The sequence below is a fragment of the Stegostoma tigrinum genome, chromosome X (assembly GCF_030684315.1).
Source record: "Stegostoma tigrinum isolate sSteTig4 chromosome X, sSteTig4.hap1, whole genome shotgun sequence".
Taxonomy (NCBI): Eukaryota; Metazoa; Chordata; class Chondrichthyes; order Orectolobiformes; family Stegostomatidae; genus Stegostoma; species Stegostoma tigrinum.
In genome coordinates this window covers 16830368-16856904 of record NC_081404.1, presented here as the reverse complement: position 1 = coordinate 16856904, position 26537 = coordinate 16830368, and the positions used below count along the sequence as shown (strand labels likewise).

At 47.3% G+C, this 26537-nt stretch overlaps 1 protein-coding gene across 4 annotated transcripts in view; it reads left to right on the top strand.

Annotated features, from left to right (window-relative positions):
- The window catches only part of LOC125448209 (integrin alpha-7-like), a 184049-nt gene that overhangs the window by 107118 nt on the left and 50394 nt on the right, over nucleotides 1-26537 (top strand). For all 4 annotated transcript variants that reach the window (XM_059643436.1, XM_059643435.1, XM_059643438.1 and 1 more), the window contains 4 exons: nucleotides 9525-9732; nucleotides 15019-15212; nucleotides 19443-19531; nucleotides 23554-23681. In XM_059643436.1, the coding sequence (XP_059499419.1) occupies nucleotides 9525-9732; nucleotides 15019-15212; nucleotides 19443-19531; nucleotides 23554-23681 (619 nt within the window). The remainder of the gene's footprint in view (nucleotides 1-9524; nucleotides 9733-15018; nucleotides 15213-19442; nucleotides 19532-23553; nucleotides 23682-26537) is intronic.

The following is a 26537-nucleotide window of genomic DNA, read 5'->3' as shown; positions in this document are numbered from 1 at the left end:
AAATGAATAGAGGTTAGGCAAGAGGACCAAAGGAAGTAGAACCAAAGCGAATGAATCGAGTTGAGCTGCAGCTCAGCAGTGATCCAACTGAGCGATGGAGCAGGTTCCCTTGTTTTGATTGGAATGAGGTCAGTGAGGTCATAGAAAATGAGTTCCCTGATTGAGGCTGTTACCCTGGTCCAATCAGGGAGCCCTGGCTGACAGGAGTGTCAGAGGTTCTGCTCACTCTGAGAGCTGGCTCTGAGGAAACTGGATCAGTGTCAAGGGCTCTCCATGTGTAAATAAAGGGTGATGGGATACCGGCTTCTGTGGAGTTATTTCATCTCATTTCTACTGTGTTGAGGATGTGTACTTCCAACTAATGTTGATGTGATATCAGGGGCCTTTTCTGCTATCCAATGTAGGAGCTGGAATCTTTCATATAAGTTAGGAGACCATAGAATGTAGGAGCAGAAGTAGGCCATTCAGCCCATTGAATCTCCTCTGCCATTCAATGAGATCGTGGCTGATCTCATAATCCTCAACTTCACTTACCTGCCTTTTCCCCATAACCCTCGATTCCCTTCCTGATTAAAACTTTATCTCTAGCCTTGAAAATAGTTAACAACCCAGCCTCTACAGTCCTCTGAGGTAACACATTCTAGATTCAGTCCCCTCAGAGAGAGGAAATTCCTCCCCTTCTCTGTCCTAAATGTGTGACTCCTTATTTTGAGATTATACCCTCTGATCTTAGACCCACTCAGCAAATTATCAGCATGTCCTGGGGCTGCCAGCAGTCTATGGGTTAAATATAAGGGGAACTGACTGCTGTTTTAGATATTTTCTTTTAGCTCAAAAAACAAGATTAAAATGTTACCGACAGTTCTAAATTTACACATGCTGTAAATAGGATATATTGCTGCTGCCTGAAGTACTTATAGCTCTGACAGCATTTGACCAAATTGTAACTAATTGGGAATATCGGGAACACATTTAGGTGTGGGAAGCATCTGACCTTTGTTTGACATCTTCCTGGGTCAGAATAGCCAATGCATAAAATTAGAACAAATTCCTCACTCCCCATGACCACATAGTGCCTCGAATAGAACTCAAATTAAATTTGAATGCATCAGGTAGGGAGGCTTCAGAAATCAGACAGGAAAGAAACTCTTTTGACCTTGAGGAATTCAGCGTCATGATCCAGCAATGTGGACAATTCAACTTTATTGCTTCTTCCAAAGGCCACCAAATACCGTGGACAATCTGTGGAAATATTGAGCTGCAGGGAGCAATCTGCCATTTTAAAGTAAAATGGTACGAAATCTAATGTAATTGTGCCTTGTAACTGCAATGTTTCCCCTGCCACACTTCTTTGGGCATACTCCTGAGTCGTGAAGGTCGTGTTAAAATTAGGGGGTGCAGGGCCAAATAGATCCTCCAAATTCACAAGATATTCGTGCAGTTGAATTTGCTCAGGGTGCCATTTTTACTTTGTCGTGTTCAACTAATGCACAGTTACAGACACAAAAAGCGTATATACATTTGGAACAATGCAAGACATTTCATTTTGCTCTGAATTAAAAATCTATCCACTTTTCTGGAGGAATGAGCCTTGAGGTTGGATATCAATACAGCTGCTGCCATTTACTGATCTTTCTTTGCCATAACAATACTTTTCTTAATGTGAAGTGAGGTATTGCTCTCTGCAGAACTGTAGTGCGAGCAATTGGCCATTTTTGAAGGTGTGTTGCATATTTCTAACCTGTTACTTTCTCTGTAGCTTTCACTCCTGTTGAGTAAATTTACTTCCAAGTTGACCCAAGCCATGACATTCAGTGGGTCTGAAATATATAAATATTATTGAATATCATAGAATCCCTACACTGTGGAAGCAGGCCCTTCGGCCCAACAAGACCCTCGCAGTATCCCGCCCAGACCCATCCCCCAATAACCCACCTAATCTACACATCCCTGAACACTACGGGCAATTTTCAACCAGTTTGAGTTCCAGCAAATGAATCCCGTATGTACTATAGGAGACATAAGTTCTTTCCCACTCCAAGTGCTGATCTTCGCTTCAGTTGACAGAACATCTGCCTTTGAGCCAGGAAGTTGTGAGGTTGAGGCCAAATACAGGCCTGCAGCCTACCCACGCTCTGTTGATACTTGAATGCAATACTGAGCGAGGCCTGTTTTGGTAGAGACGCCGACTTTTAGTCATTGAAGCCCTGCCCTGCCTATTCAGGGGAATGTGGGAAAATCTCACACCACTCTCTGTGGACGAGCAAGAATATTCTCTCCAGTGTCCGCAGCCAAAACTGTTCATTTGTTGAATTCTCTGTGTGTGAGAGATCGTGCTGTGTACTGTTGCCCACTAAGTTACATCTCCAAATGAACTCATTGGCTATGAAGTGCTGTGAGCCAACCTGAGATTACGAAAGGTACTGGAGAAAATACATTTTTCTTTGTTGCCCTTCTGTAGACTGGGAACCACTTATTTACTGCTGGGTAGGTGCCCTTTTGCACCAGGCAGGACTGGGTTTGCCCCAGTTCTGATGCCACAGTGAATGTTGATGGAACAACATGTCCTGAACCCTGCAGATGCCTCCATCCTGCGTTGCCCACTGCTCTGAGTGCGGGCTTGCTTGTTCCCAATACCACATTGGAGTTGGCCCACCTTACTCCATTCCTTTTGTCCCACTGTGTAATCCAATCCTGACGCCTCCACAGACATTTCCTTCAGAACTCAGTCGCACAGGTTCTGTAAACAGCGGAGCACCTAGTGTGTCTAAACTTGTAGCTTTGGTTCTAGGAACCACAATGCTGTGTACACCTGAAGGATTCCAGATCCAATTCCTAGTGAGCTCTGAGGAGCTCCGGTTGATTTCAGTATCCCAGCTCTGGGCAGGGGGTGCAATATCAGCTGTGGTTACCCTCCCTAGAGGTCCCTCAATGGTCACGATGCCCGATGATACCCTATCACCTGTCGGCTTTGATGAGTAGCTGTGGCTGTGTTTAAAATGGGGCCACTTTGAAGGCAGGAAGTGGAGAAAATTGAGGGATGGAGTGAACTCCGTCTCGGTCCCTTGGCTTGAACTCAGTTTGTTGGAACCTGGCCCCTTGCTGCTTGGAGAAGAGCCAAAGAGAGGACTGTGGTTTGGTTTCTCAGTGGGCCAGGCAGCTGGTTAGCGGCCACCAGCTGTGGGCTAACAGTTTGGGTTGTGGGTGAGCTTGGGCCTCACCACCAAGACCTGGCAGAGGAGGGTTAACGGCGCAAACAGGAAGTTGATCGTGGTCGTCAGTTTAGAGGCCCCCTGCCTGCTCAACCTGTTGTTACTTCATGTGTCAGGCTCAAAATCAGTGAATAACTGAAGTCCAGAAACATACAGATGTTGCCAGCTTCAGCAGTGAACTCTGCTTCACACTCTACCCCCCACCACTTCAGTGGTTCTGAAGTCAGTCGCAGCCTGGCTGAGATCAACTGATATGGCACAGACTGGGGATTTGTACCTGGACCTGTCTTGGCCTATATGGCCTGGGACTAGTGCATTCACCCAGCAAGCTCAGCAGAGGCATAAGACCATAAGGCATGGGAGCAGTAGTAGGCCATTTGGCCCAGTGAGCCTTTGCCACCAGGCAATGAGTTCGTGGCTGATCTGATCATCCTCCACTCCGCTCTCCTGCCTTTCCTCCATTACCTTTGATTCCCTTCCTGATTAAAAACTGTCTCTCTCAGCCTTGAATATACTGAATGATCCGGCCATGGCAGCCCTCTGGGGTAAAGAATTCCACAGATTCACTCCCCTCTGAGAGAGCAAATTCCTCCTCATCTCTGTCTTCAATATGTGACTCCTTATTCTGAAATGACACCCTCTGGCCCTAGATTCTCCCACAAGGGGAAACAACCTCTCCCCATCCACCCTGTCAAGCCCCCTGAGAATCTTATATGTTTCAATTAGGTCCACTCTGTCTCTCACCACACTCTGGGTGATACAAAACATTCTCCTGCTCTCAGTCCTAAATGACTTACCCCGTTTCCTTAAACTGTGACCCTAGGTTCTGTACTCCCCAGTCATTGGGAGCATCCTTTCTACATTTACCTTGTTGAGCAATTTACAGCTTTAAGACCATGAGGGCAAAAAGGAATAGGTGTAGGCCGCTCAGCCCCCTCAGCCTGCTCTGCCAGTTAATAGGATCACGATATCTCTTACTTACACTTCTCCTACCCTTTCCCTGTAATGCTTGTTTCTGGACTGATCCAGATTCCTGTCCTAGACTCTCCCATTGTGGGGAAACGTCCTCTCAGCATTTGCCCTGTCAATCCCCTTAGTGAACCTACATATTTCAATGAGATCACCTCCCATTGTTGAAAATTTCAAGATGGCAGCACCAGCATGACAGGTAGTGTTCGGTGTGAGCCCATCCACTCCAGGCTGGCTGCATTCTTTTTCGCTCTCACTCCTTTTCATCTCTTTTCTTTCTCTCTTCTTCATTTTTATCATGTTGTGGGGAAGCCAGAGCAGTGTCAGCAGTGATTCCTGGCTTTGTAGGCCAGATGCGTGGTTTCCTGGCGTGGCAGCAGGGCATCGGCTGCAGTGATGGCAAAGGGAAGGAACTCCTGGCTTTGTGGGCCAGATGCGTGGTTTCCTGGCATGGCAGCAGGGCATCGGCTGCAGCAATGGTGAAGGGGGTGCTCCTGGCTGTGATTGGCCGAGAGTGTAGACTCTCTTGGCGGCGGTGGGTGCAGCAGTGTCGGTGCCCAAATCGGGGTCTCCTGGCTGCGGTAGGCCCAAAGCACGGACCTGACAGAACTCCTACAACGACGTTTGGGACCCTGGCTAATGAAGTTTAATTACTTTCTTTTCATTCTTTTATACCTGAAAATGGCGCTGAATTGTGATGACAGAACATTTTTCACTATATCTCCCTCGATATACATGACAAAAACGTTCATTCATTTTCATCTGTCTAAACTCCAACAAGTACAGGCCCAACATACTCAACCTCTCCTCATTGGATAGTCCCTCCATACCCGGGATCAGCCGAGTGAACCTTCCCTGGGCTTTCTCTAATGCCAGTCTATCTTTCCTTCAATAAGGCACCCAAAATGTTCACAGTGTTCCATTTGAGGTCCTTGTATAATTTTAGTGAAACTTCCCGACTTTAATACTCCATTCCCTTTGAAATAAAGGCTGCCATTCCATTTGCCTTCCCTATCACTTGCTGAACTTGGACACCAGCTTTTTGTAATTCATGGACGAGGACGTCCAAATCCTTCTGTTCCGTAGCTTTCTGCAGTCTTTCTCCATTTAAATAATATTCAGCCCTTCTATTCTTCCTGCCAAAGTGCATAACCTCACATTTTCTCACCCAATAGTCCATTAACCAAAATTTCACTTAACCTGCCTATATCTGTGTGTAGACTGTGTGCCGTCCTCACTCCTTGCCTCCCACCTAGGTTGGTGCATTGTTAGATTTGGGAGTAAGACGCTTTCACAGGCTACAATGTTGGTGAAACGGCGAGGTCAAGGGGAGGGGACAAAAGTTGAATTAGTGCCATTGATGCGTTTTAAATCTTCCTTTGTTTCTTTACACAAATGCTCAATCCTTCTCCCAGAAATGTGGATATTTTGCTTTGGTGTAACCCTTCCAAATGGAACAAAAGAATATTGCTTCCCATTCATTGGTCATTTGTAAAAAAAAAATCGATTAATGGGCAGTTTGTTAGTTGTCATTTAGCTTTGCACACATTGTCACACACAAGCAGTTATAAACACTGAGAATGTGTAATTAATGATTGTGTTGATGGTCTTTTCAGATCTCTGGTTACTCAGAATTTTCTGTGCTTCAAGTGATTGGTTTCCCAGGTGAAAAATCTGACTGTGTCTTTTACTCAAAGAAAACATGATTCCCAGCTATCAGATGGGGATGGTTAAGCCATTTAATCTAAAACACAGTTGCTGGAAAAGCTCAGCAGGTCTGGCAGCAACTGTGAAGGAGAAAACAGAGTTAATGTTTCAGGTCCGGTGACCCTTCCTCAGAACCTTCCATCAGTTCTGAGGAAGGCTCACCGGACCTAAAACGTTAACTCTGTTTTCTCCTCTACAGATGCTGCCAGACCAGCTGAGCTTTTCCAGCAACTTTGTTTTAGTTCCTGATTTACAGCATCCGCAGTTCTTTCAGTTTTTATTAAATCATTTAATCTGTTGGTTGCAGCTCTTTATCCTGCCTGACATTGTGATGTGTTTCGAATGGGCTTTTCTCTGTTGCCTTCAGTCACTGGCATGTTGACTACCACGCAGGATTTTCACTTTATTTTTCTGGAGTTGCCGTGTTGCACTGGACTGTCACCTATTCTTAAAAACTACAGCGAGGCATCCTGTGGCTAGGATCTCGATTTTGACTCTTCTCTCCATTTAGTTTTCTCGAAGTGGGTGGGGGTGTGACGTTGGCTTTGGGGCTCTTTTCCATTGATCCCTCAAGATGAGGCAAGAGCTTGAGAAATTTTAGCTCGTGAGGCCATAAGATGACGGAGCGGAAGTAGGCCATTCAGCCTATCAAGTCAGTTTCGTCATCCTCAAACCCATTTTCCTGGCCTTTTCCCCACAACTCTTGAGCCCTTCATTGATTAAAAATCTGTCTGTCACAGCCTTGAATATACTTATCAACCCAGCCTCGACAGCCCTCTGGGGTAAAAAAATTCCACAGTTTCACTCCCCCAGAGAAAGCAAAATCCTCCTCATCTCTGTATTAAATGTGTGACCTCTTAGTTTGCGAGTAAGTCAGACTCTGGTCCTAGCCTCTCCCACAAGCGGAAACACACTCTCCACATTTCCCTGTCAAATCCACACTAAGAATCTTGTATGTTTCGATCAGGTCCCATATTGGGACAAAATTGGGACACAGACCATTATTTGCACTGCAGCGCTCTGCTTAAAAGAGATATAAAGCTCACATCTGGTGTCATGGAACAATACTAGCTCTTGAGGAGCAACAGTGAGCAGACAGATAGTATCCACAAACACATGGAGAGGTGTGATTGACTGATGGGACTGTTGTAGAGTTGGGTTCTGCCTTTCTATCCATGGGGAGCTTACATTGGAATCTAGGCAAATCCTACAGTTGGAAGTCATCTCAGCCCACTAGCTTCTAGGGTTCTGTGGTATATGGATTTGGTCAGTCTGAGCCTCGTTCCTGGTGAATGTGAGCATAGCATTATAATATATACCAAGTTGGCAATCTCACTTCAAGTTGCATAAAGACTTCTGGGGTGTGGGGTGATGGAGAAAGAGAAGCAGTTAAGGTTTTTGAAGAATTAAACCCCCACCATCCCCAACCACCCCCCCCCCCCGCCCCCTGCTGAGAAATTGCCTCTTTGCCTCCAGGGTTAAAGAGTTGCAAATAAAATTTTGCAAATGGACAGCTTTGAAATGGGCGAGTTGGGAGAATTTGATTTGTTGAAGGTACTAGAGCAGTGAATACTGGTGGTGCAAGGTCTAAAATAGAAAAATTAAATCTTCCCCAGCACAAAATACCCATCTTTAGGCAGCACACAAAGCAAGTGTTTGACAAGAAGGGAAATATGATTGAGTCTGGTAGAGAACAATTTTAGACCATTTATCCTCCAGGATTTTCATGTCAGTTCTAGAGTTAGCGTGGGTTTTTACACATAAACTTTAATGAAAAGTCGATAGTGGTTGACAGAATGTTGTATCTTTATTCATAAGCTCTGAACATCAGTGGTAAGCTCAACGTTTATTGCCCGTCCTTAATCGTTCCTGAGAAGCTGCTGTGAACCATCTTCTTGAAGACAACCAAGTGGCTTGTGAGGCCATTTCAAGGGCAGCTAAGAGCTGACTGTGGGCCTGGAGTCGTGTGTAGGCCAGACCGGGTTAAGGACATCAGATTTCCTTCCCTAAAGGGCATTAGTGAACCTTTGGGGTTTTTACGAAAACCGATAATGGTTCCAAATTTGCTGTTAGTATTGAATTCAAATTTCACCATCCGCTATAGTGGGATTCAAACAGTGTCCCCAGTACATTCGCCAGGGGGTCTGGCTTTCTAAGGTCCTGTGACATTATCAGTGCAGCGCCTCCTCCCCGTCAATTAACTGCTGTGAACTGTACAACATTGGAAGTGGAGCAGTACTATTGAAAAAGCAGGCCAGTGGGATGAATTGGGCAGTCCTTTCAAAGAGCTGGCATGATGGACAGAATGGCCTCGTCTCGTGCTCAACCATTCTCTGACTGATGAGGATAGGGTGAAATGGTAATCTAATCATCCCCCCAATGCACCACATGAATGAAAGGGAAGCTTTGGAACATATATTATGGTGTTCCTGTTACTCCGATAAACTCTTCCTGTTAGTGACTGAACTTCATACCTTTGAGTACAGGGCAATTTCTTTAAAGCCCATGGTCACATTGGTACTCATACAGGATGCACTATGATATTTCCATACAGTATGAAAGGCACAATAATGTAATTGGCCCCTAATGCCATTCATCCAGTTGTGTTCGCTCGACTCTGTTTAAATAAAGATTTATTTCAAACCATATTATTTGTAGAAACCTGGATTGTATTTCCAGCAGGTTCCAAACATCTGAATGCAATCCAAACTATCCCCAGTTCCAATGCCTAGAAAACAGCGAACATTTCTTTACCAAGCCAAGAAGAAACTTGAGTAAAGCCACCAGCATTACCCTCTCTTTGAATTAAGACCAAAAAAGCTTCCTTTACTGCAAATTTTGAAGATTGAATACAACAGCAAGAACCTATTTTGAGTGTTCAAGGAGGCCATTTTAACCACAATTGCCCGTCAGGATAGACAATAGACAATAGGTGCAGGAGTAGGCCAACAGGGCCCTTCGAGCCAGCACCACCATTCATTATGCTCATGGCTGATCATCCACAATCAGTATCCTGTTCCTGCCTTATCCCCATAACCCTTGATTCCACTATCTTTAAGAGCTCTGTCTATCTCTTTCTTGAAAGCATCCAGAGAGTTGACCTCCACTGCCTTCTGGGGCAGAGCATTCCATATATCCACCACTCTCTGGGTGAAGAAGTTTCTCCTCAACTCTGTTCTAAATGGCCTACCCCTTATTTTTAAACTGTGTCCTCTGGCCCTGGATGAGATTGGGTGGAGATTTTCCAGTCTGCCTCGTGCTGCTCTCCAATGGAGAAGAATGTTATGGGGGCTTTAAAAACGGATAATTTTCCAGATGCAGTGAATTTTCTGCCAGTGATTTAGGGTAAAATTGAAGTACATTTTAGCTTGATGTCCTCTTGTAGTCTGATATTTGTGTTACTAACATGTGCTTATATACCTCAATGTGCTGGCTCAGGTAACTGCCAAATAGGTTCTGCATTCAATATAACTTTTGTTATATAGAAGTCCCAAGAGATGCCTAACCAAGGGTTTTAAAAACACGACTTTCTTGCCCCCATTGCATGAACCCTGTGTTTCTAAAACTCCGTTGATGCTAATTATACCACCAACTCTGCTCGCTGGTGTTTGTTTTAACTGCTTGTAATCCTTTCAGGATTTTCAGTAGACTCAGCGAAAGGCCTCACTCAACACGATGAGCTGAGTGTGGTCTCTGGGGCACCCAGAGCCAACCACACTGGTGCTGTGGTGATCCTGAGGAAAGAGGGCGTCAACAGACTGGCACCAGAGCACATTCTGTGGGGCGAGGAGCTGGGGTCATCATACGGCTACGCAGTTGCCACGGTTGACCTCAACAGCGACGGGTAAGATAAAATCAGTTTCTATTCCATCTCTCTCTCACTCAGTGGTGTGTTCGGTGATATTTTATGCCCCACTACATCCCTCCCAAGACTTCTGTGCAGTCTAACTCTGACCCATTTTCCAATTTTCATTTCTATAGCATTAGAGGCTGTGCCTTCATCAGGCTAGGCCTAAGCTCTGGAATTCCTTCCCTAAATCTCTCTGTCCATCTCTTTCTTCCTTTAAGTTGCTCCCTAAAGTCTATTTCCTCTTTGACCAAGCCTTTGTGTGGCATACTGTCAAGTCTAGAAAGTAGGCAACAGGAACAGGTGTGAGCTGGATCACAACTGGCCTTTTACCTCAATGCCATTTTCCTACACTCATCCTATTCTATTGACTGATTATCTCTCTCTTGAACATACTCAATGACTGAGATTCCAGAGCTTTCTCTGGGGCAGAGAACTCCAAACAATTCATAGCTGCCTTATTCTGAGACTGTGCCCATATTTCTAGACCCTCACCAGTTATCTTTCCTGCATCTTCCCCGTCATACTCTCTGAAAGATTTGTGTGTTTGAATGAGATCGCCTCTCATTTTTCCAAACTCAAGAGAGCAAAGGCCTAGTCTCCTCAAACCACTCTCCATAGGACAGCCCCACTATTCCAGGAACTAATCTGATGAACTTTCATTGCACTCCCTCTATGGTAAGTGCATTCATGCGTAGGATGTGGGCATTGCTAGCTGGGCCCAGCATTCCTTGCCCATCTCTAGTTGCCCTTGAGAAGGTGGAGGGTGAGCTGCCTTCATGAACTGCTGCAGTCCTCTTGCTATGGGTTGACCCACAGTGGGAATGCAAGGATTTTGACCCAAGCATCCTGTCTTAGGTAAGGAGAGGCACAGTACACAACACTCCTTGTGTGGTCTCCTCAAGGCTCTGTAAAATTGTTGTCAGGCAAATCTTTGCCCCGGTACTCGAAACCTCTTGTTCAAAGTCAAAGTCAATGTGCCATTTCCCTACCTGATTATGACAACTTTTTTCAGTGACTTATAACCTTGTGAGAGGTGATCTTATTGTAGGATCCCCTACAGCAGGCCACTTGGCCCATCGAAACCACATCAATCCTCTGAAAAGCATCCCACCCAGACCTATCCCTTACCCTATCCCAGAATTTCCCACCCTGCACACTATGGACAATTTAGCATGGCCAATCCACCTAGCCTGCACAGCTTTGGACTGTGGGAGGAAACCGGAACACCCGGAGGAAACCCACGCAGACATGGGGAGAATGTGCAAACTCCACACAGACAGTCGCCCGAGGCTGGAATTGAACACGGGTCCCTGGCGCTGTGGGGCTGCAGTGCTAGCCACTGTGCCACCCAAAAATTCCTGGGGTCCTCCCTGGTGGGGAATTGACACGGTCTTCCATGTGAAAGGTGGAGATACTGACCACTACACTGGTGCGGACTTCCCAAATTGACAGATGTTAGATTCTAAGGGGAGCTGTCAAGGTGAATTCAGAAGAGCATGTAGCACCTCTTGGTGAAATGTGGAACTGGGGAATTAAAATAAGAGGTCTACCGTTTACAAGAGACATGAGGTGGAATTTCTTCTCACAGAGAGGGTTGTAAATGTTTGCAATTGTCTGCCCCAGTGGAGGCTGTAGCACTAAATATGTTCAAAGACTGAGTTAGACAGATATAACACAGTGTGGAGCTGGATGAACACAGTAGGCCAGGCAGCATCAGAGGGGCAGGAAAGCTGAGGTTTCAGGTTGGGATCCTTCTTCAGAAAATGTTCTTCTGATGCTGCCTGGCCTGTTGGTGTTCCTCCAGCTCCATTCTGTGTTCCTCTGTCTCTGACTCCAGTGTCGGCAGTTCTTACTATCTCTTCCTTCAGACTGTCACTGCTTCATCATCGGGAACAGGTCACACACATTTCTTTTTAACTGGAGGTGCAGCAGAAGATCCAAGACTAAGGAGTTGCATGTAAAAAGTGGTGGTCACGCCTTTCTTGTTTGCTTTTTAGTTGCATTGTGAGAAATGAGGTTATGGCTGGTGGCAGGGTGAGGGTTGGGCATGGAATGTGGTGGGGGGGTGCGAATGTGTTTGGTAGGGCACTGGCAGATGGCAAGATTAAAGTCGATTGGGTAAATTTGGACGTCGTTGTGCCCATTTTATAGGCATAATCTTGGGGACGGGTGTCATAAACTGTTAGAGCCCTTATTTATAGACCTGTGCTGAAACTTACATTTACATCCATCCACCTCAGACAAGCTGCTGCCCCTGCACGGCCATCCCCTAGAAATTTCTTCTTGTTAAAATAGCAGAGATAGGGGCTCTCATAGTGCTGTGGTAGTGTCCCTACTCTGACCCTGGAGTCCTGCGTTCAATTCCCACCTGCTCCAGATGTGTGTAATAACATCTCTGAGTAGGTTAACTAGAAAGATCGAACTTGCTGGAGTTATCTGTGGAATTGTGCCAGACCTTGGCAGCTCACTCACAGGAAGTTAACAAGGTGCAATTTTGAGCTGGCCGAGGGTCTCCTCTTGGTTGTGCTGCATGGTTCATACAGGGCGACCAGTTTGGATGCTGCCTGAGAGGAGAAAATACAACGCAAAGAAAGATCTGTAAAAATTGGGGCAGTTTTCATGAAAATCAAGAAGTTTCAGGATTCTTAATAGAAATATTTAAAGTGATGAACTGACGGGGCAAAGTCGATAGAAACAATTTCTTTCTGATGATTATAGAACATAGAACATAGAAAAGTACAGCACAGTACAGGCCCTTCGGCCCACGATGTTGTGCCGTGGAATAATCCTAATCCAAAAGTAAAATAACCTAACCTACATTCCCCTCAATTCACTGCTGTCCATGTGCATGTCCAGCAGTCACTTAAATGTCACTAATGACTCCGCTTCCACATCTACCACTGGTAAACTATTCCATGCGCTCACAACTCTCTGGGTGAAGAACCTCCCTCTGACGTCTCCTCTATACCTTCCTCCTAACACCTTAAAACTATGACCCTCATGGCAGTCAATCCTGCCCTGGGGAAAAGTCTCTGGCTATCGACTCTATCAATGCCTCTCATTACCTTGTACACCTCGATCAGGTCACCTCTCTTCCTCCTTCTCTCCAGAGAGAAAAGTCCGAGCTTAGTCAACCTCTCCTCGTAAGACAAGCCCTCCAGTCCAGGCAGCATCCTGGTAAACCTCCTTTGCACCCTCTCCAAAGCCTCCACATCTTTCCTGCAATAGGGCGACCAGAACTGGACACAATATTCCAGTGTGGTCTCACCAGGGTTTTGTAGAGCTGCAGCATAACCTCGCGGCTCTTAAACTCGAACCCCCGATAACGAAAGCCAAAACACCATATGCTTTCTTAACAACCTTATCCACTTGGGTGGCAATTTTGACGGAGCTATGCACTTGAACACCAAGATCCCGCTGTTCCTCCACACTGCCGAGAATCCTGCCTTTAATCCTATATTCAGCATTTAAGTTCGACCTTGCAAAATGCATCACTTCGCATTTATCCAGGTTGAACTCCATCTGCCATTTCTCAGCCCAGCTCTGCATTCTGTCAATGTCTCGCTGAAGCCTGCAATAGCCCTCGATACTATCAACGGCACCTCCAACCTTTGTGTCATCAGCAAACATACTAACCCACCCCTCAACCTCCTCATCCAAGTCATTTATAAAAACTACAAAAAGCAGAGGCCCAAGAACAGAGCTCTGTGGGACACCACTCAGCACTGACCTCCAGGTAGAATACTTACCATCTACAACCACTCTCTGCCTCCTGTCAGCCAACCAATTCTGAATCCAGACAGCCAAATCACCCTGTATCCCATACCTCCTGACTTTATGAATGAGCCTGCTGTGGGGAACCTTATCAAATGCCTTGCTGAAGTCCATGTACACCACATCCACTGCTCGACCCTCGTCAACCTGGGGAGGATTGTTGGAATTATAATAATATATAATAATTATAACATTATAAGGGATATCAGATAGCAGAAAGATCGAAAGTAGGAGGATTAGGCCATTCAGCCCTTCGAGTCAGATACATCCATTCAATATGATCACAGCTGAACGTCCAACTCAGCCCCCGTTCCCTCTTTCTCCCAAAAACCCTTTGATCCCTTTAACCCTAAGAACTATATCCAACTCCGTCTTGAAAACATTCAGTGTTTTGGCCTCAACCACTTTCTGTGGCAGAGAATCCCACAGATTCACCACTCTCTGGGTAAAGACATTTCCCCTCATCTCAGTCCTCAACGGCCCACCTCTTATCCTTCGTCAGTGACCCCCTGGTTCTGGACTTCCTGGTCATCAGGAACATCTTTCCTGTGTTTACCCTGTCTAGTCCAGTTAGAATTTTATAGGTTTCTATGAGATTCCCCCTCATTCTTCTAAACTCCAGTGAATATAGTCCTAACTGATCCAGTCTCTCTTCATACATCAGCCTTGCCATCCCAGGAATCAGTCTGATAAACCTTTGCTGCACTCCCTCCATCACCAGAACATCCTTCCTCAGATAAGGAGACCAAAACTGCCCACAATACTCCAGGTGTGGTCTCACCAAGGCCCTGTACAATTGCAGCAAGACATCCCTGCTCCTGGACTCGAACCCTCTCACTGTGAAGGCCAACAGACCATTTACCTTCTTCACTGCCTGCTGCACCTGTAATGCTGACTTTCAGTGAGTGGTGTACAAGGACACCCAGATCTAACTGGACCCCCCCCCCCCCCACCCACCTTTCCCAGTATATCACCGTTCAGATAATAAGCTCCTTTCCTGTTTTAGCTCTTAAAGTGGATCACCTCACGTTTTTCCACATTATACTGCCTCTGCCATGCACATGCCCACTCACACAGCCTGTCACACTGAAGCATCTCTGCCCCCTCCTCACACATCCCCTTCCCCTTAACCCAGCCGCAAACCTGGAGAGAAGAAGCCATTTCTTGCAGTTTGTTGTGAGCCTGTGGAATTTGCTAATTGAGTCAGTGATTGAAGCATAGGTCGGCTCAATAATTAATAACAGTTTCAACAGGAGAGTGAAGAAGAGACAAATAAAGAGCGATATGAACAGGACCAGCACATGGGATTTTGACTTCCTCATCTTTGTTCAGTTCAGCGGCCTGTTTATATGTTGTCATTCCTGTCTGGCTCGCCGACAGTTGACCATAACTCGGAGTCTCGATGCATTGACTTGGGCAGCGACTGTTTCCGCCTTCACTTTTCCATCAGGACCTATATAGACATTCCACGCTGTGATGACATTCTGTTGGCCTTTTGTTTGGTAGGTGGATGGATCTTGTGGTTGGCGCTCCCTACTTCTTTGACCGAAAGGAAGAGATTGGCGGTGCCGTCTATATCTACATTAACCAGGCTGGCAAGTGGGGTAGCGTGAGGAGTCTCCGGCTGAATGGGACCAAAGATTCCTTGTTTGGGCTGGCTGTGGCTAACATTGGGGACATCAATCAAGATGGATTTGAAGGTGAGTCTCTCTCCATGTTGTTTCAGGGTAAAGCCATTCAGTCTCACCGTTGGGGGGAGGACCCAAAGCTTTGGTGTTTTGTAACAATTGGAAGCAACTTACTGATGGTTTAAATTCTTTGGTTTTGTTTTTGCAAACTGTGGAAACTGGCTGAAGGGCTGAGCCCCATAAAACCACACTTCAAAGCATTGGAGAAAAGTCCAAAAACCTGTGATCAAGTAACATCCTTCTTAGCTTTTAAAAAGCACGTTCTAAAATAAGCATTTTTCATTTTCTTGGCATGTTTTCATTTATTGGTCACAACGCTGAGTCTTTTGGTAGTACAGAACTTGCCTGTTTATGAAAAAAAGACACATTTTGTTGAAGAATTTTGTCTTGTGCTCGTCAGAGCAATTTGCAAGAACAGCACGTTAAGAGGAAAAATAATGCTTTGGCTTTATGAGAGGAGAGTGCTGATTGGGTGACAAGTGGACTCTGGTAACGGCATGCTATGGAGAGTGCACCAATTAGTTATGACTGACAGTTAACTGCCGAGCTTTGTTTAAATGTTAAACAAGCCAGGCCGACTTTGATTAGTCATCGCACTGCCCGGAGAAATGAACCAGAGAATGGTTGCCAGAGGTGCCATAAACTTGGAAGCCTACCTCATCTGCAGATGGTTTGTAAAATGCGGCCATTGTTAGAATAGATAACAGCAAAAAAATGCAAACGTTTTGAACAAATGAAAAAGTGCAGCACAGGAACAGGCCCTTCGGCTCTCTAAGCCTGTGCCGAACATCATGCCCTAATTCATCTAAAACCAAACCTGTCCTTATTCGATCCATGCCCCTCTATTCCCTCCCTATTCATGTAACCATCCAGGCGCCTCTTAAATGCAGCCAATGTGCCTGCTTCCACCATCTCCTCTGGAAGTGCATTCCAGGCTCCTACCGCTCTCTGCATGAGAAACTTCCCTCGCACATCTCCCTTAAACTTCCCCCCTCTGACCTTGAACCTGTGTCCCCTTGTAATTGAAACTTTAACCCGGGGAAAAAGCCCCTGACTGTCCACCCTATCTATCTGTCTCTCAGAATGTTGTAGACCTCTATCAGGTCTCCTCTCAGCTGCCGTCTTTCCAGTGAAAACAATCCTAGTCTTTTCAACCTTTCCTCATCACCAATGCCCTGGAGACCAGGTAACATTCTGGTGAACCTTTTCTGTACTCTCTCCAAAGCTTCCACATCCTTCTGGTTAGTGCGGTGACAAAAACTGCACACAGTGCTCCAAATGCAGCCTAACAAGGGTTTTATACAGCTGTGACAACAAGGTGTGGAGCTGGATGAACACAGCAGGCCAAGCAGCACCCTCGGAGCAGGAAAGCCATCATTTCGGGCCTAGGCCCTTCATCAGAAAATTTTTCTGATGTAGGGTCCCGACCCGAAACGTCAGCTTTCCTGCTCCTCTGATGCTGCTTGGCCTGCTGTGTTCATCCAGCTCTATGCCTTGTTATCTCAGATTCTCCAGCATCTGCAGTTCTTATTATCTCTTTTATAAAGCTGCAACATGTTTTGTCAACTCTTGTACTCCACGCCTTGACCAATGAAGGCAAGCACGCCATGTGCCTTCTTAATCACCTTGGCTACCTGTGTTGCTACTTTTCGGGAGCTGTGGACCTTTATGCCCTGTTCTGTCTGAACATTAATGTTCCTGAGGGTTCTGCCATTAACTGTATAATTCACATCTAAATTTAATTCTCCAAAATACATCACCGCGCTTTTTTCCAGGTTAAACTCCAGCTGCTATTTCTGTGCGCAAGTTGCCAACCTATCTATATCCTGTTGTATCCTTTCTCAATCATTGGCTCCATCAACAACTCCACCAGCCTTCGGGTCATCAGCAAACTTGCTTATCAGACCACCCACATTTTCTGCCAGATCATTTATGTATACTACAAACAACAAAGGACCTGAGACTGATCCCTGTGGAACACCACTCGTTACTGGTCTCCATTCTGAAAAACACCCCTCCATCGCTACCCTCTAGTTTCCTATGCAGTTTTCTATCCTTCTGGCCAGGCCACCCCGAATCCCATGTGGTTTTAGTTTTTGTCCCAACCTGACATGTGGGACTTTATCAGGTGCCTTTCTAAAGTCCATATAACCTACGTCCACAGCCCGTCCCTCATCAATTATCCTCGTTACCTCTTCAAAAAATTCAATCAGGTTGGTGAGACATGACCTTCCCCGGACAAAACCATGCTGCATGTCGCTAACTAGTCCATTTTCCTCCAAATGTGCATATATCCTGTCCCTCAGTATCTTCTCCAAGAGCTTCCCCGCCACAGACGTCAGGCTCACTGGCCTATAGTTTCCTGCATTATCCCTGAATCCTTTCTTAAACAAGGGAACAACATTCGGTAATATCCAGTGCTCTGGAACTTCACTTGTGGTCGATCAGGATGTGAAGGTATCTGCTCATGCCCCAACTATTTCCTCCCTTGCATCTCTGAGTAACCTGGGGTAGATCCCATCTGGTCCTGGGGACTTGCCTATGTTAATGCAGTTTAGGATTCCCAAAACTTCCTCCTTTAATATATTGACATTGTCTCGTGTATTCACACACTCATCCCTGACCTCAACATCAGTCATGTCGTTTTCCTCAGTGAATACAGGTACAAAATACTTATTAAGGATCTGTCCCACTTCCTATAACTTGCCTCCTTCATCCTTGAGTGGGCCTACTCCTTCCCTCGTTACCCTCTTTCTCCTAACATGGATAAAAAGCCTAGGGATTCTCCTTGACCCTGTTTGCTAATGACATTTCATGACCCCTTTTTGCCTTCCTAATTCTGTGTTTAAGTTCCCTCCTAATTTCTCCATACTCCTCCTGGGCTTTGTTATTTTGTAGCTGCTGAGTGTTATTGTATGCTTCACTTTTCCTTCTAACTAACCTTACAATTTCTCTTGTCATCCAGGGTTCCGGTTTTGGTTCCGGTCATTCTGGGTCTGGGGAACCAAAAGTCAAAGGGCAGACAGGGTTCAGTTCTCCTCTGTCTATGAGGCCTTCTGCCCATACCCAAAGGATGGATGGAAGGGAGTGCCAGTCTTGCCCGTGCCAATGACATTGACAGACATGGTACAGACTGGATGACATCCCTGCCAGAAATGCCCATCAGTTCTACCTTTAATGTGGATAGCAAAATATACTCCAAAATGAACTGGGCATCATTGAACCAACATAGGCCCAGTGCCAGTTTCTCAGTGTGAATCGATGGAAAAGGGATGCTTCTGGGCAAGTGACAACAATACAAGTGCGGTCCCACAGCAGCTGCACTCCTGGCGTATTATTTTGAATAGTTGAGGATGTTGAAAACTCAGATTTTTCGTCATTCTTTCATGGGATATGGGCTTGACCCGCTAGCCCCGTATTTATTGCCCATCCCTAATTGCGTTTGAACTGAGTGGCTTACTCGGCCATTTCAGCGGGGCAGTTAAGAGTCAACCACATCGCGATGGGCCTGGAGCCACAAGTAGGCCAGACTGGGTAAGGATTTGCCTGGCCCTTCCCCTTCTATTTTTCCCTCACTCACCGTCCCAGTATTTCCTGGTCTGAGGGAATCGGAGGCTGGGGGATTCTGCTGACCTTGGCAGTTTTCTGTGGTTGGTTACGGTGATTACGAAGCTTGCTGTCATGTGGCAGTCCATCTTAGTGAGAGTGTTCAGGGCTGCAGCAAGAGACCGGCTGTAGATCAGACAAACCGTTCGCTCCTCAGGCACAAAGGGACAGAGATATCACAGAGGACGACCCAACCCCAGTTCCCTGCTGTTGAAATGGTGGGTGAAAACAGGAACAGCATAAAAGCCACCATTTCCGAGCCCCTTTCAACTTGTGAAGAAGCGCCTTACCCCACTAAAAAACGTTCACCCTGTTTTTCTCTCTCTCTCTCTACGATGCTGCCAGACCTGCTTAGTTTCTCCAGCACTCTCTGTTATTATTTCAGATTTCCAGCATCAGCAGAATTTTGCTTTTATAACAGGAGGAGGCCACTCTGCCCCTTGAGTTTGTTCTGCCATTCTATGGCTGCTGTATATCCTTAGTCCTGTTCCTGGTCTAGGTTCCACATTCTTTAATATGCCTGTTTGCAAACTTCCAAAAAAAAGATGACCGATTCCAACAGCTTGAAATGCTCGGCACGTTGTGGGTTTGCTTGAACTGACTGAATTAAAGAGCAATTTTCTCTTCTTCTGTAAGACATTGCTGTTGGAGCTCCCTACGATGGACATGGGAAGGTCTATATCTATCATGGCAACAACTTTGGGCTAAATGTGGTTCCAGCTCAGGTAAGAAATGAATTTGTTCTTTTAAAGAACTCCAGCTGCTTTTACACAGGGCTGTGAGAATCTCACATAGAGTTTCAGCTTCTACTTCAAAGGTGGCCAAATCAACATGGCAGGCTTAAGGCTGCTCGCTTTGCAGACTGGGACAGTTCCATTCTTCCAGGCGCGATCATTTGTTGAATCTCCCAAGCGCGAGCTGGTCCAGGGTGGTGCAAGCTGGGCAGGGTGTGAATGATCTCTGTTCGCCTCTCAGCAGAGATACAGGGCTGAAGGAGATAAGGGAGGTGACGGAGGGGGAATGGGATGAGAGATAGGGAGATGGGGTTGAAGGAGAGGGATGTGGAGGTGAGGGAAGGGGAATGGGGTGAGAGATAAAGGGATGGGGGTGAAGGAGAGGGATGTGGAGGTGAGGGAAGGGGAATGAGAGATAGGGGGATGGGGGTGAAGGAGAGGGATGTGGAGGTGAGGGAAGGGGAATGGGGTGAGAGATAAGGGGATGGGGGTGAAGGAGAGGGATGTGGAGGTGAGGGAAGGGGAATGGGGTGAGAGATAAGGGGATGGGGGTGAAGGAGAGGGATGTGGAGGTGAGGGAAGGGGAATGGGAAGAGAGCTAGGGGGATGGGGGTGAAGGAGAGGGATGTGGCGGTGAGGGAAGGGGAATGGGGTGAGATAGGGGGATGGGGTTGAAGGAGAGGGATGTGGAGGTGAGGGAAGGGGAATGGGGTGAGAGATAAGGGGATGGGAGTGAAGGAGCGGGATGTGGAGGTGAGGGAAGGGGAATGGGGTGAGAGATAGGGGGATGGGGGTGAAGGAGAGGGATGTGGAGGTGAGGGAAGGGGAATGGGGTGAGAGATAAGGGGATGGGGGTGAAGGAGAGGGATGTGGAGGTGAGGGAAGGGGAATGGGGTGAGAGATAAGGGGGATGGGGGTGAAGGAGAGGGATGTGGAGGTGAGCGAGGGGGAATGGGGTGAGAGATAAGGGGATGGGGGTGAAGGAGAGGGATGTGGAGGTGAGGGAAGGGGAATGGGGTGAGAGATAAGGGGGATGGGGGTGAAGGAGAGGGATGTGGAGCTGAGGGAAGGGGAATGGGGTGAGAGATAAGGGGATGGGGGTGAAGGAGAGGGATGTGGAGGTGAGGGAAGGGGAATGGGGTGAGAGATGGGGGATGGGGGTGAAGGAGAGGGATGTGGAGGTGAGGGAAGGGGAATGGGGTGAGAGATAAGGGGGATGGGGGTGAAGGAGAGGGATGTGGAGCTGAGGGAAGGGGAATGGGGTGAGAGATAAGGGGATGGGGGTGAAGGAGAGGGATGTGGAGGTGAGGGAAGGGGAATGGGGTGAGAGATGGGGGATGGGGGTGAAGGAGAGGGATGTGGAGGTGAGGGAAGGGGAATGGGGTGAGAGATAGGGGGGATGGGGGTGAAGGAGAGGGATGTGGAGGTGAGGGAAGGGGAATTGGGTGAGAGATAGGGGGGATGGGGGTGAAGGAGAGGGATGTGGAGGTGAGGGAAGGGGAATGGGGTGAGAGATGGGGGATGGGGGTGAAGGAGAGGGATGTGGAGGTTGGGGGGGAATGGGATGAGAGATAGGGGGATGCGGGTGAAGGAGAGGGATGTAGAGGTGAGGGAAGGGGAATGAGGTGAGAGATAAGGGGGATGGTGGTGAAGGAGAGGGATGTGGAGGTTGGGGGGGAATGGGATGAGAGATGGGGGATGGGGGTGAAGGAGAGGGATGTGGAGCTGAGGGAAGGGGGAATGGGGTGAGATATAGGGGATGGGGGTCAAGGAGAGGGATCTGAGATAGTGGGATTGAAGGGAAGGAGGTGAGAAGGGGGAGATAGGGTGAAGGAGGGGAGGTGGAGGTGAGGGAAATGAGAGATGGTGTTGAAGGAAGCGGAGGTGGAGTTGATGGAAGGGCAAGAGGTGGATGTAAGGGGCTGAAGGAGTAGAAAGTGGGTCATGATCAACTCTTACCCCTCCAACTACTCAACCACCCAAGCATGGACCCTCCCACCAACTTGACAACTTTCATAACCCTCACATCTTTGCCCCAGAATCTCACAAAGTCTAAGGTATTAAAACGCTTGCCCAGAGAGGTGACAACAGTGGGAAATTCCTCAACCCTGGAGTTGACGCTGACGTTGGAGTTAATTGATAAAGTGCTTTCTCCTGTCCTGTGTTTTATTTGAACTGGGTGTGCAAGGTGCTAAGTGCGAGGAAGTGTTCCTTTTTATGGTTCACTCTGAGAAGAAGAAAATTGACGTCCAAATGGACTGAGGGAAGGAAGGAGTGGGGAGGTGGAATCAGGGAAATGTAGAACTGTACAGCACAGTACAGGCCCTTTGGCCCACGATGTTGTGCCGAACGTTTACCCTAATCCTAAGGTTATAACCATCCCCCACCCTTACCTTATACTAACATCCATATGCCTTTCTAACAGCCGCTTAAATGCCCCAAATGAGTTCGACTCCATTACCCTCTCCGGCCATGCATTCCACGCCCGTACCACTCTCCGAGTAAGGAAGCTACCTCTGACGTCTCCCTGATATCTACCTCCACTCACTTTAAAACTATGCCCCCTCGTAAAAGCTACCTCCACCCTAGAAAAACGTCTCTGGCTGCCGACTCCATCTATACCTCTGATTATTTTGTAACCTCTATCAAGTTACCTCTCATCTTTTGTCGTTCTAAAAAGAAAAGCCCTAGCTCTCTCAACCTTTCCTCGTAAGACCTTCCCTCCATTTCAGGCAACACCCTGCTAAATCTTCTCTGCACCTTTTCCAACACTCCCACATCTTTTCTGTAATGGTGTGATCAGAACTGGACACAATACTCTAGCTGTGTCCAAAGCAGGCTTTTGTATAGCTGGAGCATAACTTCATGGCTCTTGAACTCAATCCCTCTATTAACACACCATATGCCTTCTGGGTGGCAGCTTTCAGGGAACTGTGGACATGAACCCCGAGATCCCTCTGCTCCTCGACACCACCAAGAATCTTTCCATTAACCCTGTATTCTGCTTTCAAGTTTGTCCTTCCAAAATGAATCCCCTCACATTTTTCAGGGTTAAACTCCATCTGCCAATTGTCAGCCCAGCTCTGCATCCTATCAATGTCCCTTTGTAACCTAGAACAGCCCTCCGCACTGTCCACAACGCGATCCACCTTCGTATCGTCCGTGAACTTACCAATCCAGTCTTCCACTCCTTCATCCAAATCATTTACAAAAATCACAAATAGAAGAGGACCCAGAACAGATCCTTGTGGTACATCACTCATAACTGAACACCATGCTGAATATTTTCCATCCACTACCACCCTTTGTCTTCTAAGTGTCAGCCAATTCTGAATCCAATCTGCCACATTTCCCCTATCCCATGCCTCCTTACCTTCTGCATGAGCCTACCATGGGGAACCTTATCAAACACCTTACTTAAATCCATGTATACCACATCCACTGCTCTACCTTCATCCACGTGTTTGGTCACCTCTTCAAAGAATTCAGTAAGGTTTGTGAGGCATGATCTACCGCTCACAAATCCATGCTGACTACCACAAATCAAACTGTGCCTTTCCAATTGATCATAAATCCTGTCTTTCAGAGCTCTCACAGTCCAGCTTTCTGATTGCTCGCTTTGATATTGAGTCCAGGTTGACATGGATCCAAGTGTGAACTGTCAGGTAGAACAACTGAGCGTTTGGTGTCAATAGCTTTTCAGTGGGGTCATCTGAACTTTGGGTAAACATGTCACATGGCCAATATTGGATTACAACGAGCAATCTCCTGAATATCAGGGAGAGATGAACGCTGGGAGGCAGATTCAAAACTTTCATTTTTTGGTCAGTGTCAAAATTCTCTCCAATGTAAGGCCAGCTTTAGAATTTGCAATCTTGGTCAGTTGAGCACAGGCTGAGCTAAATGTGGGACCCAGGACGGGGAATACCTGACTCTAGAAATATGTCCATGCTTTTGAACAGTAAGTTCTCTGGTGTTGTCGAGCTGTGGATGTCTTTATTTTGTCCTGTCAGATACTCGAAGGTGAAACTGTTGGGGTGACTAAGTTCGGCTACTCCATTGCTGGAGGACTCGACGTTGATGACAATTTTTACCCAGATATGGTGGTCGGCTCCCTCTCGGACTCTGCGGTTTTGTTCAGGTGAGGTCACGGGCTATTCCTTCTTTCACAAGGTGGCTGGGAAAAGTGGAGGTGAGCAGGAATCATGAAAGACTCGGCCGGATGCTGTCGTTAGCGGGGTCGTCATTTTGGAAGGGGAAGAGCCCAGAAAGGTGCAGTGGTACCTTCGCTGAAGACAGTTCTGTGGCCAGAGAGCAGAAAGGGGTAGCATTCTTGGGCAAAGTGTGGTTTTAACAGGATTTATCAATGATGGGTCACCTCCTTCATATTTGCCTCTCTTTTCTGACACCAAATGTTGTGAAATGAGCAGTTTGTTGAGTCTGAAATGGGGGGGGCGGTATTTCACCACCTGAGCAGTCCTATTGGTCCAACGCAGACCAACAAATGGAGGGAGGGTGCCATATTGCCAAATTGATGGGTGAGGGGCACCCTTTAGAACAGCAGACGGTGTTACAGGCAAGCAAGAAGCTATTGATCTGTCATTGAGTTTCGCAACATTCAGCCAGTGAGGTGTTAAAGAGGGAGGGAGGAAAGATTCCAAAGGAAATGAAGTATCAGGTCATTCTTACATAGCTCCCAGTCATTGGCTCAATCGTGTTTTTGATAGAAGCTTGGCAGCACATCAGCCTTGTTTCAATGAATAGCAAGGAAAATTATGAGACCCTTAGAATGAGTAGCAGGAGCTGAACTGAGGGACGTAAATTGGTCCTTTATGTCCTTTTGCTCCATAGTTCTTCAGACATCCTTGCAGCATGGTCATGGCTGAGTGTCCAATTTCTTGCAATTCTCTCTTTGGAAAACGAGTTGTGCACATGCAGATTTGTGAACCTCTGGGCCCTGTCAAGACTTGCCCCTAGCTAATGGCTTTATTAAGCTGTGATTCAGTTTGAAAGGGTCCAACCCTTTGATAGCTTAATTCCGAGCTTGAAGGCCAAAAAAACAGCATTCCTAGTTACTGGAGAGACGTATATAATTGCTTAACAATGTAACACCACTTTACAATACCGTACAATACAGGCAGCTCTCCTATAACGCGATAGTTGTGTTCTTGCATAACCTCGTGCTATAGAAAATTGCATTATAGGGAAATCACTGTAGAAAATCGTTATACTATACAGCAGAATGTTTGCGTTTTCCAAACAGTGCCCACTATTCATAGAACATAGAACATTACAGCACAGTACAGGCCCTTCGGCCCTCGATGTTGTGCCGACCTGTCATACCGAACTGAAGCCATAATTCATCAGTCGCATTGCAGCCAATTTGTGTTAATGAAACATGTGCTATGTAACAGAACTACTTGTACAGCATGGGAACAGGTCCTTCGGCCCATCAAGCCTGCAATGATTCCTATTCCTTAGCTAGACCCGTAACTTGTTGCTGATGCACAGCTTCGCATCCCTCTCTTCGCCGCCCGCTCATGTGTCTATCAAGATACATCTTAAACATTGCTAACATGCCAGTCTTCACCCCACTGGCAGTGTGTTCCAGGCACCTACCAACCTCTGGGTGAAAACATTTCCCCATATTTCTCCCCTAAACTTGCCCCCATGCACCTTGAACCTGTATAATAAAATGTGAGGCTGGATGAACACAGCAGGCCAAGCAGCATCTCAGGAGCACAAAAGCTGACGTTTCGGGCCTAGACCCTTCATCAGAGAGGGGGATGGGGGGAGGGAACTGGAATAAATAGGGAGAGAGGGGGAGGCGGACCGAAGATGGAGAGTAAAGAAGATAGGTGGAGAGAGTGTAGGTGGGGAGGTAGGGAGGGGATAGGTCAGTCCAGGGAAGACGGACAGGTCAAGGAGGTGGGATGAGGTTAGTAGGTAGCTGGGGGTGCGGCTTGGGGTGGGAGGAAGGGATGGGTGAGAGGAAGAACCGGTTAGGGAGGCAGAGACAGGTTGGACTGGTTTTGGGATGCAGTGGGTGGGGGGGAAGAGCTGGGCTGGTTGTGCGGTGCAGTGGGGGGAGGGGACGAACTGGGCTGGTTTAGGGATGCAGTAGGGGAAGGGGAGATTTTGAAACTGGTCAAGTCCACATTGATACCATTGGGCTGCAGGGTTCCCAGGCGGAATATGAGTTGCTGTTCCTGCAACCTTCGGGTGGCATCATTGTGGCAGTGCAGGAGGCCCATGATGGACATGTCATCTAGAGAATGGGAGGGGGAGTGGAAATGGTTTGCGACTGGGAGGTGCAGTTGTTTGTTGCGAACTGAGCGGAGGTGTTCTGCAAAGCGGTCCCCAAGCCTCCGCTTGGTTTCCCCAATGTAGAGGAAGCCGCACCGGGTACAGTGGATGCAGTATACCACATTGGCAGATGTGCAGGTGAACCTCTGCTTAATGTGGAATGTCATCTTGGGGCCTGGGATAGGGGTGAGGGAGGAGGTGTGGGGACAAGTGTAGCATTTCCTGCGGTTGCAGGGGAAGGTGCCGGGTGTGGTGGGGTTGGAGGGCAGTGTGGAGCGAACAAGGGAGTCACGGAGAGAGTGGTCTCTCCGGAAAGCAGACAAGGGTGGGGATGGAAAAATGTCTTGGGTGGTGGGGTCGGATTGTAAATGGCGGAAGTGTCGGAGGATAATGCGTTGTATCCGGAGGTTGGTAGGGTGGTGTGTGAGAACGAGGGGGATCCTCTTGGGGCGGTTGTGGCGGGGGCGGGGTGTGAGGGATGTGTCGCGTAAATGCGGGAGACGCGGTCAAGGGCGTTCTCGATCACTGTGGGGGGAAAGTTGCAGTCCTTAAAGAACTTGGACATCTGGGATGTGCGGGAGTGGAATGTCTTATCGTGGGAGCAGATGCGGCGGAGGCAGAGGAATTGGGAATAGGGGATGGAATTTTTGCAGGAGGGTGGGTGGGAGGAGGTGTATTCTAGGTAGCTGTG